General features: G+C 33.0%; 1 protein-coding gene across 2 annotated transcripts in view; it reads right to left on the reverse strand.

Moving 5' to 3' along the window:
- LOC117175811 (DTW domain-containing protein 2) overlaps positions 1-17842 on the reverse strand; it is a 217397-nt gene that overhangs the window by 60143 nt on the left and 139412 nt on the right. For both annotated transcript variants that reach the window (XM_033365563.1, XM_033365562.1), the window contains one exon: positions 12697-12877. In XM_033365563.1, coding sequence (XP_033221454.1) covers positions 12697-12877 — 181 coding nt within the window. The remainder of the gene's footprint in view (positions 1-12696; positions 12878-17842) is intronic.

Raw genomic sequence — 17842 nt, forward strand, 5'->3', positions numbered from 1 at the left:
TCAATAATTTTTCTTGGTTAACAACACACTGCCAACAAAATTCAAAATAAAAAATATTATACTATCCTTCTTCAATAAATTGTAAGCTATACCCGCAATCCCACCGTAATAATAATAAAAAAAACGAATATAAAACACCGCTGATGCATGTAACCAAATCCTGCTCGGCTGTCTTCTGCCAAAAAATCCATAAAATCTATAATTAATACTAAGTTTAACAAACACTTTGCCAAAAAATTTCTTTATATCCTCATCTCCAAGGTAAAACTAAACAATATTTAAAAACTACCCCTATCACATTTAAGGAACCAAGTTTTAACCTCCATCAGCTAAAACCGCAAAAACAAACTGAAATTAAAAATAACTACCCGAAAGAACTTTTAAATCATCTAGTTAATAAATCTATCACCACTGTAATATTCCTTATCAACTATGAAACTCTCTAATAGGAACCTAGTCTCACATTTCATCAATTAAAACGGTAAAAAATACTTGAAATTAAAAATAATCACAACAGGCACGTTTCCAGGTCCATTAAGCTAGCACCTCCACAATCGAATTTTGGGATTTTTCATAGCTCAGAATTTTGGTCTATTTTTGGGCTTTTTTTATGCGTCAATTAACAGTTTTGGGCTTCTTTACTTTTTTTAAAAAATCAATTTTCTTGTGGAGGTGCCAACTTAAATTAACCCAGCAACTCCACTTCTTAAAATCAATAAATAATATAAATTCAATTTCACCAGAATTTTAGGCTTTTTTGGGCTCTTGAAATCCGAAAAAAATTTTTCCTAAACTAACCCTTAACTTCCAAAATCAAACCCTTTAAAAAAATTGAAAATTTTCAGTAATTTAACCACGGGAATTTTTTTGGCTTTTTTAAGCTCCCAGAAAACATCCGCTTCGATCTATAGACTCCAACCGTTAACGTAAAAAATCAACCCCTCTCTATCACGTACAAACGAGTTTGACAAAAAATAACTTATTTTAGAATTTCGCATGTCAATAAAGTCTCTGATTTCTGAGCTCCTCGAAAATCCATACTACGATTTTTGGGCTTTAACCATTAACGTCAAAAATGAGCCCCTCTCTGCCATGTAGATACAACTTTGTCAAAAAATAACTTTTTTCTAATTTTACAATGACAATAGAGTCAATAACGTCAGAAATGAATAGAGTCTCTGATTTTTAGGCTCCTCGAGAATGCCCACCCCGCTTTTTGGGCTCCAACCCTTAACGTAAAAAATAAGCCCCTCTCTGCCATGTAGATACAATTTTGTCAAAAAAATACATTTTTCATAGAATTTTACGATAGATATAGAGTCTGTGATTTTTGGGCGCTTAGAAAATACCCAAAGCTGTCATTTTTTTGAAAAAACAGCATATTGAAAATTTTTAATTTTACATTCTCTTTTTAGTGAGAAGGTATTGGCTTTATGTAACCTTTCGCTTTGTCGGGCTTTCTCAAATCTCCACGTTTTGAGGCCCCCTTATTCGGAAAAAATTATTTTTACGAAGGTTTCTGTCTGTCTGTAGTATGTATTCTGTAGGCACGATTACCTTACGAAAGATTGACGAAATTGGATTCTGCTTCGGCAGATTTTTTTAAAGCCTAAAAAGAATGAAAAAGTTAGCAAACGAGCTATTTTGAATTAAAATTCAAAAAGTGAGTGAGTTAAAAAAATTTGTTACCATTTCTTTCAAGATTAAAAAATCTATGTTCAGTTTTTTATAATACTCGGAAATTCGAACAATGTATCCCTATGACTTTTTGCGATAAAAATAAAATGATCAGAATTATAGAATTTTTAAAATCCAAAAAAATAAAATAATATGAAACTTTTAAGCCAAAAAAGCCATGATATGAAAAAAAGTGACGAGAAGAAAAACTTTCATTTTTGAAAGATTTAAAAGATTATCATAACAACTTTTTTTAACTTTGTCGAAAAGTTGAAAATTCAAATTTATATCGTACAAAAAATAATCAAAAATAACAAATTCCATTTTGCGGTCAACCTATGCTTATAAAAAAATACACTGCATTATCGGGTACAGTAATCTACGTGGTAGAGAGGGATTGATTATTGACGTTAAGGGTTGGAGCCCAAAAATCGTAGCGGGTATTTTCCAGGAGCCCAAAAGTCAGAGACTCTATTAACAAATTAAAATTCTCAAGAAATCTATTTTTTGACAAAGTCGTACCTACGTGGTAGAGAGGGGTTAATTATTGACGTTAAGGATTGGACCAAAAAATCGTAGCGAGTATTTTCGAGGAGCTCAGAAATCAGACTCAATTGACATTGTAAAATTCTAAAAAAAGTAATGTTTTGACAAAGTTGTGTACGTGGTAGAGAGGGGTTAATTATTGATGTTAAGGATTGAAGCCCCAAAATCGTAGCAGGTATTTTCGAGGAGCTCAAAAATCTGTTACTTAATTGACATTGTAAAATTGTAAAAAAGTTATTTTTTGACAAAATTGCATTTACGTGGCAGAGAGGGGTTCTTTTTTGACGTTCAGGGTAGAAGCCGAAAAATCGTAGAGGGTATTTTAAATTCTGATATGCCTACATTCAGTTTAGGGGCTTATTTAATTTTAAAGGTAGTTTTTAGAAGAAAGGGGCTGTTTTTTCAAATTTAATTTTTGCATTTTTGAAGAGCCCAAAAAAGGCCTAAATTCTAGTGCTGTTGATTTTTTCAATTTTCTATTTTTCTGTACTGGAGGTGCTAGCGGTCAGCACCTCCACCCAAAAGTCGGTTTTTTAAAAACTAAAAGAGCCCAAAAATTGGCATCGGTGCAGAAAAAAGCCCAACATTATGACATAAATAAAATACTGAAATTCCATTGTGGAGGTGTTAGCGGAACGCACCTGACTGCAGGTGGACGGCTGCAAAAAAAGTTGACCCTCGGTCGGATATCGCATTGTGCGCCATATTTGCTGGGTCCCAAAATACGGTCACTGACAATGAGTAGAAAGGCAGAACCTGTAGCTGGTGTTATATTTCTCTATTTTAAGTCAGGAATCTTTGAAGCCCCGTACAGCGAATTTTTGAATCTTGAAAAAAATTGTTCTCAAAAATATTTAAAATGCGCTCACTTTTTGCATTTTTATCCAAAATAGTTGGCTAACGAACTTTAGCTTTAGTTTAGAACACTAAAAGAGTGTACCGAAGGACAATCTAATAGATTAATTTTTTCAAAAGTTATTGTGGTCACAGACAGGCGGAAATACATACAGACAGGCAGACACATTGGCAAAAACCTGTCTTTTGATTCAGAGGATCTTAAAACGTGAACATTTGACAAAAACTGGGGGGTCAAATTTTACACAAGTCTAATACCTTCTCTGATGAGAATGTAAAAATGAATTAATTTTTAAAAAATAATGTTTTGATAGTTCTGTTTTTTGTTTTAATCGTACGAAAAACAGTTTTAAAAACATTAAAAAATATAATTGTTTGAAACCCCATACACGACACGAAAAAGAAATTAAAAGACCAAAGTTTTGTTAAAAAGTTATGATAATCTTGTAGGGCATTCAAAAATAAATTGTTTTTTCTCCTGATTTTTTTTCGTATCGTGCGTTGTTTGGCTTAAAATTGTCATTTTCATCTGTTATTTGAAATCTTGTAAATTCTATAACTCTGGTAATTTTTGGTTTAATGAAAATAGTCATCAGGATGAATTGTTCGAATTTTTTAACACTATAAACATCCATAGAGAACAATTTTGGACTTTGAAAAAAGTGATCTAAAAAATATTCAAAATGCGCTAACTTTTTGACTTTGTATCCAAAATGGCTGGCTAACGAACTTGACCTTTAGCTGAAGACACTAAACGAGTGTACCAAAGCCCAATCTAATCGAATGATTTTTTTAAAAGTCATCGTGCTCACAGACAGGCATACATACATATATGCATACAAACAGACAGACATACATACAAAAAAAACACAGACCGACACATTCGTACAAACCTATTTTTTGGATTCAGGGGGTCTCAAAACGGGGGCATTTGACAAAAACTGGGGGGTGAAAATTTGACAAAAATATAATACTTTCTCTGACGAGAATGTAAAAATGTGGAACAAAGAAAAATAATGATAATTTTTCCAAAAATTTATCAGACGCTGTACAAGAATATAATGGTCAGCATGTTTGCTTTTAATTTTTTCTCAGCATGTTTGCTTTTTATTTTTTCGAGCATATTGCTATTAAACTTCATTGCTATATAATTTTTGTTGAAAGGTTTTTTTTACGTTCGTATAAAGTTCGGTACATTAAAAATTATGTAAACATACACTTATTATACAAGATTTATATTAAAAACAATAATAAATGTCATTTTTGTTCTTTAAACATAACTTATTTCGAAAATAATTCCATTTTTTCAAATTACTTCAAAAATTTAAACTTAAAAAAGCAAAAATATAAAAAGGCTCCAAGAATGATTTTCATTTTTCTTGAAAGTTGTTTCTGAAGCATTCTAGAACAAAATCCAAAAATAATGTAAGACCTTTCTTGTCACCCCTATTTAAAGTTCGTTCCGGCACACCCTGATCTCCTTGGTTAAAAAATTATTTATTTTATTGAAAATTCATTTTTTTTTTAAATTAATTCTTTATTCTGAAAATTTAACTAATGCAGTTAAATATTCCATATATATTTTTTTTATTGCGTGTAATTGGTTGAAAACGACCTTTCTTAGTTCTTAGTATCTTTCCTATGTTATTTATACGTAATGAAACTTAAAAAATATTAGTATAAAATAATTGGAAGGCACGACAGGATGAGTTCCGCATCTTTAACTGTAATTAATCTTTTACAACATGATTCAAACAAAATTCGTATTTTCTGGTAGAAAATTAAAATTAACTATTTTATTCCAAATTATGTTTTTCTTGTCAATAAATTATTTACATATGATATTGATGAATCACATTTCTTATAATTTCGTAACTCACGTTAATGATAATCATATTCTTTACATAAGGCACTTTGCACTTTTAAACCACAATTTTTATTCATCAATTTAGCAAATTTTTTAAAATGCGTATCAAGTAATTTACCAACTTCTCCCTCAGTAATTAATATATTCCTTTCTTTTGCGTCCAAAAGTATTTTTATTTTTTATTTTAATAACTATTCAAAAAATATATTGAACAAAATTTCAAAGTAAAATATACATTAAAATTAAACATTATATTAAAATTTATGAAATAAATAAATATTTTGTTTATTAAAGATAAAATATATTAAAATTAAACGAATAATTATTATATTTAAAACAACATTGAATTTAATGAAATTATTTATTGAATGTAAATATTAATTTTTCTTCGCAAATTTTAACACATTAATTAAATGTGTTTTAATAAGACGTTAAAAAAATAAATATTTAAAAAGTTAACATGTTGGGTGAAGGTGTTAGGAAGAATGTGGTTCATGGTGGTGCATGGAGGGGGAAGTGTAGTATCTGGGGTTGGCTGGAAGGGAAAGGCGGTATAACTGTTCTATAGAAAAATAGTCTTTTAGCTTAAAAGTTCAGTACCTGGCATAATTTTATTTTGTTTATTGACTGACAATTCTTTATTTGTTGAAAATTTGTCTTTCTAGTTGCAAAATTCGTAATTTCATTTTAAGAATTCATCTTTTTGGTAGAAAATTTGACTATTTTGTTGAAAATTCTTTTTTTTGTATTAATTTTTTTAGTGGAAATTTAACTTTTCTACATTTGGTCATTTGTTAGATTTTATGCCGAACATCCATATTTGCAGGTTAAAAATTCAACAAATTTGTTAAAAATTTATCCATTGGTTTGAAAATTCAACTCTGGTTGAAAACTTGAATACTTTTTTAAAAATTCTTTTCTTTTTGTTTTAGAACGTCCACTGTTACATATTCACTAAAAATTCATTTTTTAATGGAACTATTTATGGTTAAAGACTAATCTTTTTTGATTGGAAATTTGCCCATTTGGCTTAAAATTCATATTTGTTGGTTGAAAATTTAACAACTGAGTTGAAAGTTAAATTATTTTGTTGTATATGCAACACTTTCATGAAGAAGACAAATATTCAACAAAACCGTTTAAACTTAAATTCAAAAAGTTTAATTTTTAGTTCAAAAAATTAACGAATTTTCATCCAAAAACATTACGTTTTAACAAAGTGGTTCAACTTTTGACCAAGTAGATAAATCTTCAACCAAAAAAGATAAAACCTCGATGAAAAATGTATTATTTTATGTTTTAACTAAAAAATATTATTTTAAAACAATAACAGCTGTAACATAAAAAAGAATAAGTCTTAAAAAGGTAGTTCAACCTCAAACCAACTGGCGAAATATTCAACCCAAAGGATTAATTTTCAACCAAAGAAAGAAGGAATTTTCAACAGAATAATTAAATTTGATAAGTCTTCCATCCAAAAATTATCGGTTTTTACTAAATCAGTTTAACATTTAATCAAGTAGTGGAATTGTTACCTTAAAAAGAGAAGTTTTTAATCAAAACTGGAATAGTAAAATTTTTTAATCAAAAGAATTAATTTTCAACTAAAATTGTAATGATTGTCATCTCTACGAGAAAAAATCCCAATTTAAATACAAATTAATCGAATTACAAAAATAGACGAATGTTAAATGATATAATTAAATCTTGAACAAAAGAGCTTTAACTAAAGAGAATTCACAACTACTACATTACAGCTGTGGACGTTTTGACTTTTAATTTTAAAAAGTTTGTGCACAAATGTAGGGGATATACAAAGACCGAGAGCGTAGCGCGAGTTTACTGCATTAAAGAACAAGAAGCGCGAGATGAATATACCACATTATCAAGCGCGAAGCGCTAGAACCAACAGGCAACCAAAGCAAAATTTCAACAAAATTGTTAAGTTTTCAACCCAAAAAGGGGGATTTTGAAAAAAATAGTTGACTTCTCAACTGAAAGGGATGCAATTTTATATTGTTCATATTCAGTTAAAGAATCAAGTTTTTACCTAAAGAGATGATCTTTCAGCAAAGAAAAAATTCGCAACCAAAAAAGAAAAAAAATCTCATTAATTTTTTTTATTGAGCTTGATCCTTGTTAGCTGAAAAATAACCTATTTGTTAAAAAATGGATGTATTGTGTTAAATAATTCGTTCGTTTGTCCAAAATTCCATTTTCGTTCGTTAAAAATTAATTTCTTTAAGAGAAAATTCAATTAAACCATTTTTGGAAGAAAATGGATATTTTAAATTGCAAATCCATTTTGTTTGGTTAAAAATTTAAATATTTGATAAGAATTCATCTGCTTTGGTAGAGAAATCAGAAAATTTGTTGTTGTTGAAAATTCCCTTTTTGTTTGAAATTAATTTTTTAATGAAAACTTAACTATCCCATTTTTTGTGGAATATGAAGTTGATAGTTGAAACTTCATCTATTTTTATTTAAAATTAATCTTTCTGATTGAGGATTCAACTATTTTGTTAAAATCCCTTTGTTTAAATTAATTCCTCCAAAGGTGAAATATACTTACATCATTTTTTGTTGAATAATGATATTTTTAGTTGAAAAATAAATTATTTGATTGAAATTTAATGCATTTTGTTGACAATGTGTCACTTCTGGTAGGAAAAGAATATTCTTGTGTTAAAATTGAAGATTTAATTATTTTGTTTAAAATTCCTTTTTAGTTGGTCCAAACGAATTGCTGTATATTAAAATTCGATTATAATATTTTTGGTTCAAAACTGGTCTTTTTTAGTTGATAATTCAATCTTTTTTTTATAATTAATTTCTTCAAGGGTAAAATATATCCGAGCGCGCGAATCCAATACTATCGAGGCAGCGAGGATGATGTTGAAAGCGAAGAATCTCCCGATTTACCTTTGGACAGAGGATGTAAACGCAACAGTATATCTTCAGAACCGTGCTGTGTCCAGAGCTCATTCTGAGAAAATGTCATTCGAGTTTTGGAACAACGAGAAGCCTGAAGTAAATCATCTCCGTGTGTTCGTAAGTGTCGCTTACATGTACGTTCCAAAGCAATCACGAAAGAAATTCAACGCGAGTTGGAAAAATGCATAATGGTTGGGTATCAAGGAAACTCGAGCAATTTTAGAGTTTATGATACGATTACCAAGAAAATAACCGTGTCAAGAGACGTTATTTTCAACGATAAATAAGCCGTCAATGCGCCCTTGCTAAAAGGTTTCAACGACGAGTTTATACTGCGCCAAATGAAAAATTGATACGGTTGATACGGTCACTCTCGAAGTGTGCATGTGTCACCATCGTCAAGCGGCCATTTTACACTTTACGCCAACTCTATAGGTACGGAAGTCACGTTGATCGTGCACGTTGGACAAAAAAATGGATTATCATTACATAGTAAAAGTAGAAATCTCTTCCATACATAAGTAAAATTGTTATTCTATAAATAGTTCACAACAACAATAATACTTCTTTAACAAGTGCTGGCTGTAGACGGAATTTTAATGCGGACGCTCGCCGCAAGGATTAAGAATTTAGAATCAAAAACATTAATTTAATCAGATATACTTTAAAATATAATGATTTCCCAACCTATTTAATCAACAACTGTTTAAAGAAAGACATTTTCCGATTATATAACACTGAATTTGCTTCTAAATCTAATAAAAATAAAAGTATCTTATGTTGATTTCACAGTTTGTACTTACATAAAAGGTTTATCAGAAAAAATTGAACAAATTCTAAAAATAAATCAAGACCATTTACAAACCAACTAATAGCTTCTCAAATCTGTTTAACAATCTTGAGAGCCCACTTCCTGAAAATAAAATTTGCGGAGACGTTTATAAATGCAATTGCGCACTCTGGAGAACAACAATAGAGCTTGCCAAAAAAGAATGGAAAACTTTTTTATCAACAAAGTACCAGCTACTGTTAATCTCCGATATGAAAATGATTTAATTCCTGATGTTTACAAACCTCATACAAGATTTTCATTTTAATTTTGTTGAAGTTTCTTTCTACTTTATCGATTCTTCTTTCATCCCATTCTGTTCCTCTTGATTGAATTCTCGTAACACGCTTTCAGTTGTTAAGTCAGTCGTCTTCGTGTCCAAACATGATGTCGAGTTTTCGCCCTTATTTATTTACATTCTTAGTTATTTGTTTTTAATATTGACATTTTCTAAATCATGTTGATTGTGTTTCTGTTGAATTTTTACTCTGACTTACATACACTTCAATTTTTTACTTATACCAGGTATGTTTATTTGTGCCGATAATATTAATTTAAAATTGAGGGCCTCCTTTTGTGAGACAACCCTTCTTTTATTTAATTTTTTTTTAATTTCTATAAAATATATTCTACATTATTTGTATGTTTTTTACAGACTTAATCAATGTTTTTTATTAACTGATTAGGGCCCAAACAGTGACCTAAACGTCCGAAAGAATGATCGTACCTCTTCTTCTTTTTTGACATTCATTTCCATGACTTGCTTCGCTAAATAAGTTTTTTTAAACAGGATATACTTACGTATAGACAGTGCAACTTAGGAGGCACTAGTACGCAATGCAGATATAACGGGCACTTGGACTATGTTACGTGATATTATTGTTATAGGCGCAACAGAAGTGTATGGTACAGCAGTTACAGGAAGAATGTCTGGTGATGAATGTAGAATGATGAAATACCCGCCGCATCTTACAAAAATAAACACGCGTATCTAAAAAAAATTAAGCATCACTAACCTTATCGATGAGGAGAGAAATAGACTTGCGTATGATTACTCACAAAAAGAGGAATTTAGAACTACTAGTCAAGGAAAGTAAAGATAAAATCAAAACAGAATAAAAGAAAATGCAAATAGATTTTGAAGAAAGAAAGAAACTGTCTTATAAATTGGTGTTGTCGCAGTATAAAACGAAGTAAGAATAAAGAGTTAGCATGATTTATGTCAGGCAGATCATATACAGATCAAATACTTAGCTGGAGGCAGATCGCAGAAAAAAGTTTAAGAGTTGATAAAAAAGTTTTCTGTGCATTTTTTTATCTAGAAAAAGCGTTTCATTAGGTGGATAGAAGTAAACTTTGGGAAATCCTAAAAGAGTATGGAGTTAATGGATGGCTCCTACAATTAATGAAAACAATATACGCAGGTAAAAGAGAGTGTAAGTGTAAATAAGAAGCTGAGTAACTGGTTCAATATTATGTAAGGTGTTGGGCAAGGATACGTTTTGTCTTCATGGTTATTTATTATGTTCGTGGAGGACCTAAAAAGAATGTTGAACACATTGAATAAAAGTATAAGGAACATAGTCCTCAAAATTAACGTAAATATAACAAAAATTATGGTGATTCAAGGAAAGGGTGGATTCACTGATGATTTCGGCTTAGCTCTTGTTTGCCTTTCTTCTGCTTGTGCATCCCCACCATCGCGCTAGTGGACGGCGTGGCCTCCCTTGACCAATCAGCGAAGATAACTTGACTCCACCAAGACAAGAGTAGGAATCCCTCGAATTCTAATGTATCAGAGGCTCGCACGTTTTTCTTCGTCAAATGAATCCGAGGTGGATCCATTATAAGAAGTAAAAAAATATCAGATAAAACTAAAATAGCGATAAATAATTCTATACTTACAACCACTATGCTGTACGGTAGCGAGACTTGGATATACCAAGAAATTATACTAAATAATGTAGCAAAGAATGTGTCATAGATGACACACTATTTGACAGGTATGAAATCAATTTGTTAAGATGGGTTAGGAATGTTGAGAGGATGAAAGATGAGCGACTGACGAAACAAGTAACCTTAGAAACACAAGAGCTTGCATCCGAAAATACTTTCGACATGAAGAAACTGCATGAGGAAAAGTGTCAATGGAGTGAAAGACGCCTGAAACAAAATAACTTTAACACTAATGGGCCCGAGTGGAGAGGTTCACATGATGACTTTGTGGAGTTCTTCGCATATGGTGATCGCTAGAGCGATTGATCAGCGACCTGGGTCGCAGCAGTCTTGAACCCCGAACAAGCTATTTAAACAAACAACACGGGAATTCTAGATCAATCTAAAAAATCTATAACCCTCCTCCATTACTTCCTTCTCCACCGAGTATACCTGTATTGCTTCTTTGGATCACAGCAATTATATTTTCATTCGTGTACAACCGCGTACTCAATGCCGCGGGCTATTAAGGTATTTTCAAAAATGTGTAAATCTGATTTTTAAACAGTTCATAATATAAAATTTTTAAATAGAACATCACCTCCTTACATGTTTTCTTTTTTATTCTCCTTAACACTTATTCTTGTATGTTTTTATCCAATCATTCAAACATAGCATACGACTGTGAGAATGACAGGATATAAATTCCAAAGAAACTAGAAACTTCACAATTTTAAATGTCTAATTTCGTTATAATACTTGAATTTGTTAGAAGTCGCTTATTTTTATTTGATTTGTACATTACTTCATGAAGCTCAAGTAATGGGAAACTGGAAAAAATTGTTAAGCTATTGTGATGTATAATAGACGAAATAATTTCTATGTATAGTCTCTTTCAGTAGTCAAAAAATCAGGAAAATAGGGATAATGAGTTCTTTAAGACCCCTGTGTTGGAAGTTTTTCTTTTAGTACGACTTTTTTTAGTTATGGCTCGAATTGAGGCTCTTGGCATGTAGAAATGAGATAAGAAATAAATTTTTTTTTGTTATAGTTTTCTTCCTTCCTATCAGTGGTTAAAAATTATAAAAATAGGGAGAAATACGTTATTTTTATTTAAACTTTAATTTAACTTAAACTTAATCTTTAGCCTACATCTACGAAACCCTCGAGTTCGATTGCTGGCCTCTTCTTGGGTTGATTTTTATAATTTAAAATATACATATGACAAACTTTAAAATGTATCAAAATGTAAAATGGATACTCCACCACTTTACTTCGCATATATCAGACGTAAACATACCGTATGCATTATAAGTTAACGCATAAAAACTATTGGAATGGAAGCTTCTAATGTGTCCCCTAAGGGTTTACATTTTTCTTGCACCTTCTTCCCTATTCCCTTACACCCCCCCCCCACACACTCTTACTTGCTGGTGGGAGGGGAACCTACAGTTTAAGGTTGATTCCGAACCACCAAGAGTAACAGCTTTAAGTACTAAGAGAAAACCATTTTCTCTAGAGGTACTGGTCCCACGACTCTCCGGAGATGAACAACTCCCTTGGTAGGCTAGTGTTCACTGCATGGGCCACCGATGCTCTTCCAGAGTGCGAGGCGGGAATCTAATCCGCAAGCCAACGGAATGGGTCCAAAGCCTACGCTTTAGCCCCCACGACCATCGTCTCACTTGCATAAAAACTATTGTCATATGTAGTTATCGCAGGTAAACGTATCTTATAGTCAATTAATCTTAATCCTATCATCCAAAGCCCCAGTCCGGGGATGCTACAGGGTTTGATCTCCCCGAAATTCGTGAAACACACTTAATATAAATATACTTATGTGTGCTTTGCGAGTGTACTGCTGCACCCGCCACCCAATTGTTTGTTCTGCCTCCAGCCAGAATTTGTATTCATTAATACAAGTTTCCAAAAAAATCACCAGATTTTTTGCGGTTTACACAAAACGTCCCCTTACATTGACTTTTTTAAGTAATGTGAAGATGTAGATAAAGAGCAATAAGAAATTTAAAAACTTGAATTCAATAAATATAACCTTAGCTTGCGGCCACGTTCCATCTAATAAAATCACGTTATATGGCTTTTGTCCATTACGTCCGACAGGTGTTAGAAGTTCAAGGGCAACTGCTTCAGTGGTCGGATAGAGTAAAATTGTATTTGAGTCATGTAATATCTCTTGCAGTCCTTCGTGTTTTACTTGTGGAAATTTTTTCCCCCTAAAAATATGCATTATGTTAGTAATTTGTTCATAAAAATTACAGTCACATAATTCACGAAAAATGATCGTACTCGCTATCGATATTTTGATACTTTTAGTCGTTATTCGACGTGATGCGCGATATGGGCTGACATCAAAAACAGGGCCTAAATGACAGTGCCATCTAGTTAAGCGTCAGTGACAGGAAAAAATTTTTAGGAGGCCAAACTATGCATCAGAAATTTGTCGCCATTATTCCAGATGCAGTTGAGGGGTTTGACGTACTATAAATAGTAAAAGTTCACCTCGACCTGAGTGGTATATCCGCGGAAGTTGCAACAGGCTTTTGATTGACCAAACAAAAGCTAAAATCTAGGGAGAACCGCTTTCTTATTTAGCGTACGTCTTCCCACCAAAATATTTCTGAAAATTCGATGTGCAATTTTATTCGCACCTGCATTCTCGTTTGGTCTTCCTTCTATTACTCTACGCTTATTTCATCCTCTGCCACAACGTTTTTGTGTACAGTCACCTAGTGGAAAATTTTCAAATATGCATTGATCAATAATTTAATTAAAATTGAGCAATATGGCTATGAATTATGGTACACCACAAAGTCGCGTTACCTACGACTTTCCTCCACGGTCCATCAGCCCGCTCATCAAGTTTACAATCTCGCTTCATTTCAACTTCTTAATTCACTGCCTCGACATTCTGTATCGATGTGTACCCTTAGTCCTTATCGTGATGTCAGAAAGATAGTCCGATAATGGAACCTTTCATTTGATGGCTCGTCCTTCTCTAGTTCAGAGGAATTTATAACCAAAATTTTATAAACCAGGGTTTTCTCACCGTTTTTTGGCGAAGTTATAAGTGCTCTGCCACTTCTCTTGGGAGGTTTAGCGAGGTTATGTCAGCGCAACCTAATTAAAGAAGGTAGTTTTTGGAATAGGTGGGCCAAATTTAAAATTGACTATCCCGAAATATTTACCGGCTAAAATATTCAGCATAGGATTCGTGAACAAAAACTTACGCTCACTCGAGGGCCTAAGGAGATAATCGAAGACTACCTTACGTGCTTGTTGGGCTTTTACAATAAACTAGAATACCTGGGGACAAAACCTGAACAATTAGATAACGCGCAACGTGGCGTACTTCCGGACTATAAGAAACATTTGAAGCGCCGCGACATAGAATCTTTCCCACGCACACTAGGACGAATTTGCGAAAAGCTGAACGAAGTATAAAATGTTCATAAAATGGGCAAAATTTCGTTACTCACGAGTTTTTGGGGACGCTAAATATGAATCTGATGTCGAAAATTCCGAAGAAAATGGCGAATCTAATATAGCGGACGAGTATGCTTAATAAATTTTTATTATTTTTAAAATCGGTATCAGGGGGTTTTCAAGATAGCTGATTACGAATCCGAGGTCAAAAATTCTTAAAAATTAATAGCGCATCCAATATGGTAGACGAGTATGCTAAATAAGCTGTTGATTCTTCTCAAAATTGAAAACAAGAGGCTTTTGAGTAAATTTTTTGGAAAATATGTCCGCTATATTTTACATTCAGTACTTTTTGTGGGGGGCTTAAATTGATTTTAAATACGTTAATAAAGACCCCAAAAAAGCCACTAATAGCGATAACTTGTCGAATCAAACATTTATTGTATAAAATGTCTGCCATATTTGATACGCTAATTTGTTTTCTAAAATTTGATTCCGAGTTCGTTATCCGCGACTCAAAAAACCTCTCAATTATGACAATTGTCAAATTGAACGTTTCTTTGGATAACACATTCACCTTATTGGCATAATTGTCCGCCATATTGGATCCAACAGTTTATTTTTAGAATTTTTGACATGATATTTGTAATCAGCGATCATAAAAATTAGTGACTATTAAAATGTTGACCATTTAATGAACATTTTATACTTTTGGCCAGCTTTCCGCGATTTCGTCCCACTATACGTCAACGAGTAGAGCGGCCCTTGCGACCACACATACATATGAAGTACGATGAGAATAGCAGAAAGTAACGCCCGGTTGTTATGATTTTTTTAATTTGTACACCTTTACTGACACACTCAAATTTGAAACTACCCGAAGTCTCGCGGAAACATAACTTTTGAAATGGTTTTTTGACAATTGTTTTTAAAATTGTAGTTTTTAAGAAGACCTTACAGGTAACTTGCGATGTATTTCATGCAAAATTTAAAAACAAAATGCGATAAAAACTTATTATACAAACCTCCAGGAATACCTTCCATTTCGAAACAGTTTGAATTAGCATTTCAACTTTTATTGTTATCCACTTTTCATTGAGCGTATATTTTAACGCTAAAACACGTCTCGCGCTAATATGTCATAGCTGCAACTTTCACAGATGATCAAGGGTTTCGTAGGTATGGCACATGCTTGCTTTTTTAGTAATAAGAGCAGAAATACCTTGTTTACGTAACGATAAAGTCAATTATGGGCCACCGATTTAAACGAAAAATTCTTTGTTGAGCTACTTAAAGATAGTAGAGAAGTACCACTTAAGCCGGAGTCGGGCGGCAAAGCCAAGATCGGTTGACGATGTTTTGGTGAATCCGGGCGGTGAAGCCAAGGTACCGACGAGTAGTAAATGGTCCTCCTCGGAAATGATGTCGTTCGGTGCGACGCTACGTTGCTGATAGCCAGAGATTTGTCCTAGCGGATGGCGTGGTGTTGTTTGGTTACAAGTACACCCACACGTGGTTGCGGAAATGGATGGGGTACCATTAGTTACGTGTGCAAAGAGCAAAAGAATGACTTCCTGGCGAACGGGTTTTGGGTATTAGGACCAGGAAATTTTGCTCTCTCCATACATAGTCCTAAATCCGTAGGGCCGTCTCATAGCAGGATGATTATCACTTTGTTATAATCTCCCCCTTCCCCTCTGTTTGGGAGAAGGATTACACAGGCCGACGAAATTTGACAAAAGTCAAAAGCCAAAAAGCAGCCCAACATTTCTGAAGGATTTTGATGCGCTAAATCCGAATCCGAACTTATAATTGCTCCTGTATGTTAGGTTTTCAAGATATCCTAACCTAAATGTGCAAAAAACTCGTTTTTAGCTGTTTTTGAGGTTATGTAACTGTATAAGAAAAATCTCTATCACGAAGCTGATATGGAATTTGAAAGCACTAATCTTCCCCTTTTACATCTACTTGGATTTATTAGGATATCTTTATTTTTCACCAAAATATTGTAAATTTGAAATTTTTTATTTGAGTGTTTTAACCCATTAAATCTGAGGTTTTCAGATTTATAGAACGCATTCTCTATTGCTGACGGTACGATATTTAGTTTAGTTTAGTGGCATACTAAATCATAAGCAGGCTAACCCACCTAACTCTGTGAGCACCGAATTTAGTCGTTTACATTTCGTGAAATAATTGAATTCCACACTATAAGTGGGCTAACCTCGAAATGAAATTTTTCAATTTAGCGTATTAACCCATTAACGCCGAGATGGTATGCAATTGTCCCTTGAAAATGTTATCTGAGGGGTTTTCGGAGGTTTCTTTTCGATTGGCTCAGTCTTTTATTATTACTCCTAGAAGAGTGAATATGAAAAACAGTTAGGACTTTAAAAAAAATTTGCTATTATGATTCATTTAATATTGTAAACTTACTTAGGATTTTCCAGCCTACTAAGGCAAGACTCAACATTGTCCAGCCACTTAAGGTTGGACTTGGGATTGTCCAGCTAAGAAAGAAAGTACTTAATATTTTGCGGCCAATTAAGGCAAGACTTTAGATTGCCCAGCCAATTATGGCAAGACTTTGAATCGCCCAGTCAGTCAAGGCAAGACTTTTTATCGTCCAGCCAGGCAAGGCAAGACTTACGATTGCCCAGCCAGTTAAGTTAAGACTTACGATTGTATGTCCAATGAAGGTGAAACTAATTTCTTGTTTTCTTATGGAAACGTTCGCACTTCATGTCAAACAATCGTTGAAGAGACTTTCGTTTATGACTAGTAGGGTAATTATCATTTCTTTGCAAAGACCAGCAATAGTCGGCCATCATTATTACATTGCATCGACCTTGATAATGTTGCTCTTTTTGGTGAAAGTCTTGATGAAAGCGTTCGCCCATTTCTTCACTGAGTACTCCAACATTTTCTGGGAAATAATCCGAAAATCTTTGAAACTCAACCATGCATCCTTTTCAATAGATGTCATGGTTTTGATATAGTCATCATCTTTGATAAGTTTTCTTATATCAGATTCAACAAAAATACCTTCCTTAACTTCGGCATCACTTAAAGGCGGAAATGTAGATCTGATATAAATGACACATTCTCCTTCGGTGTTTAGGGCTTCCAAAAATTGCTTCATTAACCCTAGTTTTATATGGAGTGGTGGCAATAATTCTTTCTGTCAACAAGACTTTCATAAACAACATTATACTGACCAACTGTCCACTCTAATCTGTCTGGCCATTTCTCCGTTATCCAATGTTCATCACTTGCACGACGGTCCCAAAGGCAAAGAAAAGAAGGGTATTTGATGTTTCCTAATTGTAAACCTATTATAAGATTTATCATTTTAAAGTCGCCACAAATAAGCCAATTATGGACATTGTATTTTATTTTTATCAGGAGTAATTGGAAAGTATCATAAGATTCTTTCAGTGTAGTTGAGTGGCCTACTGGAATTGCAGCGTAATTATTTCCATTATGTAATAGTACTGCTTTCAGACTTTCTGTAGACGAATCTATGAAAAGACGCCAATCCTCTGGCGTGTATAAGTTTATTTTATATAAATTAATGAGTCCTTCAATATCATTACAACACACAATCCCACTGTTCATTGAAAAGTACTTGATAAACTTTTCTTCTCTATTTCTATATACGAGGGTGGATTGATAAGTTTCCGGCCTGACCAAGAGATGGCGCCACTAGGCCTACCTGGAGGTGGCGTTCTATAGTACCATCCTTAGATAGCTTG

Source organism: Belonocnema kinseyi, chromosome 7 (assembly GCF_010883055.1).
Source record: "Belonocnema kinseyi isolate 2016_QV_RU_SX_M_011 chromosome 7, B_treatae_v1, whole genome shotgun sequence".
Lineage (NCBI taxonomy): Eukaryota > Metazoa > Arthropoda > Insecta > Hymenoptera > Cynipidae > Belonocnema > Belonocnema kinseyi.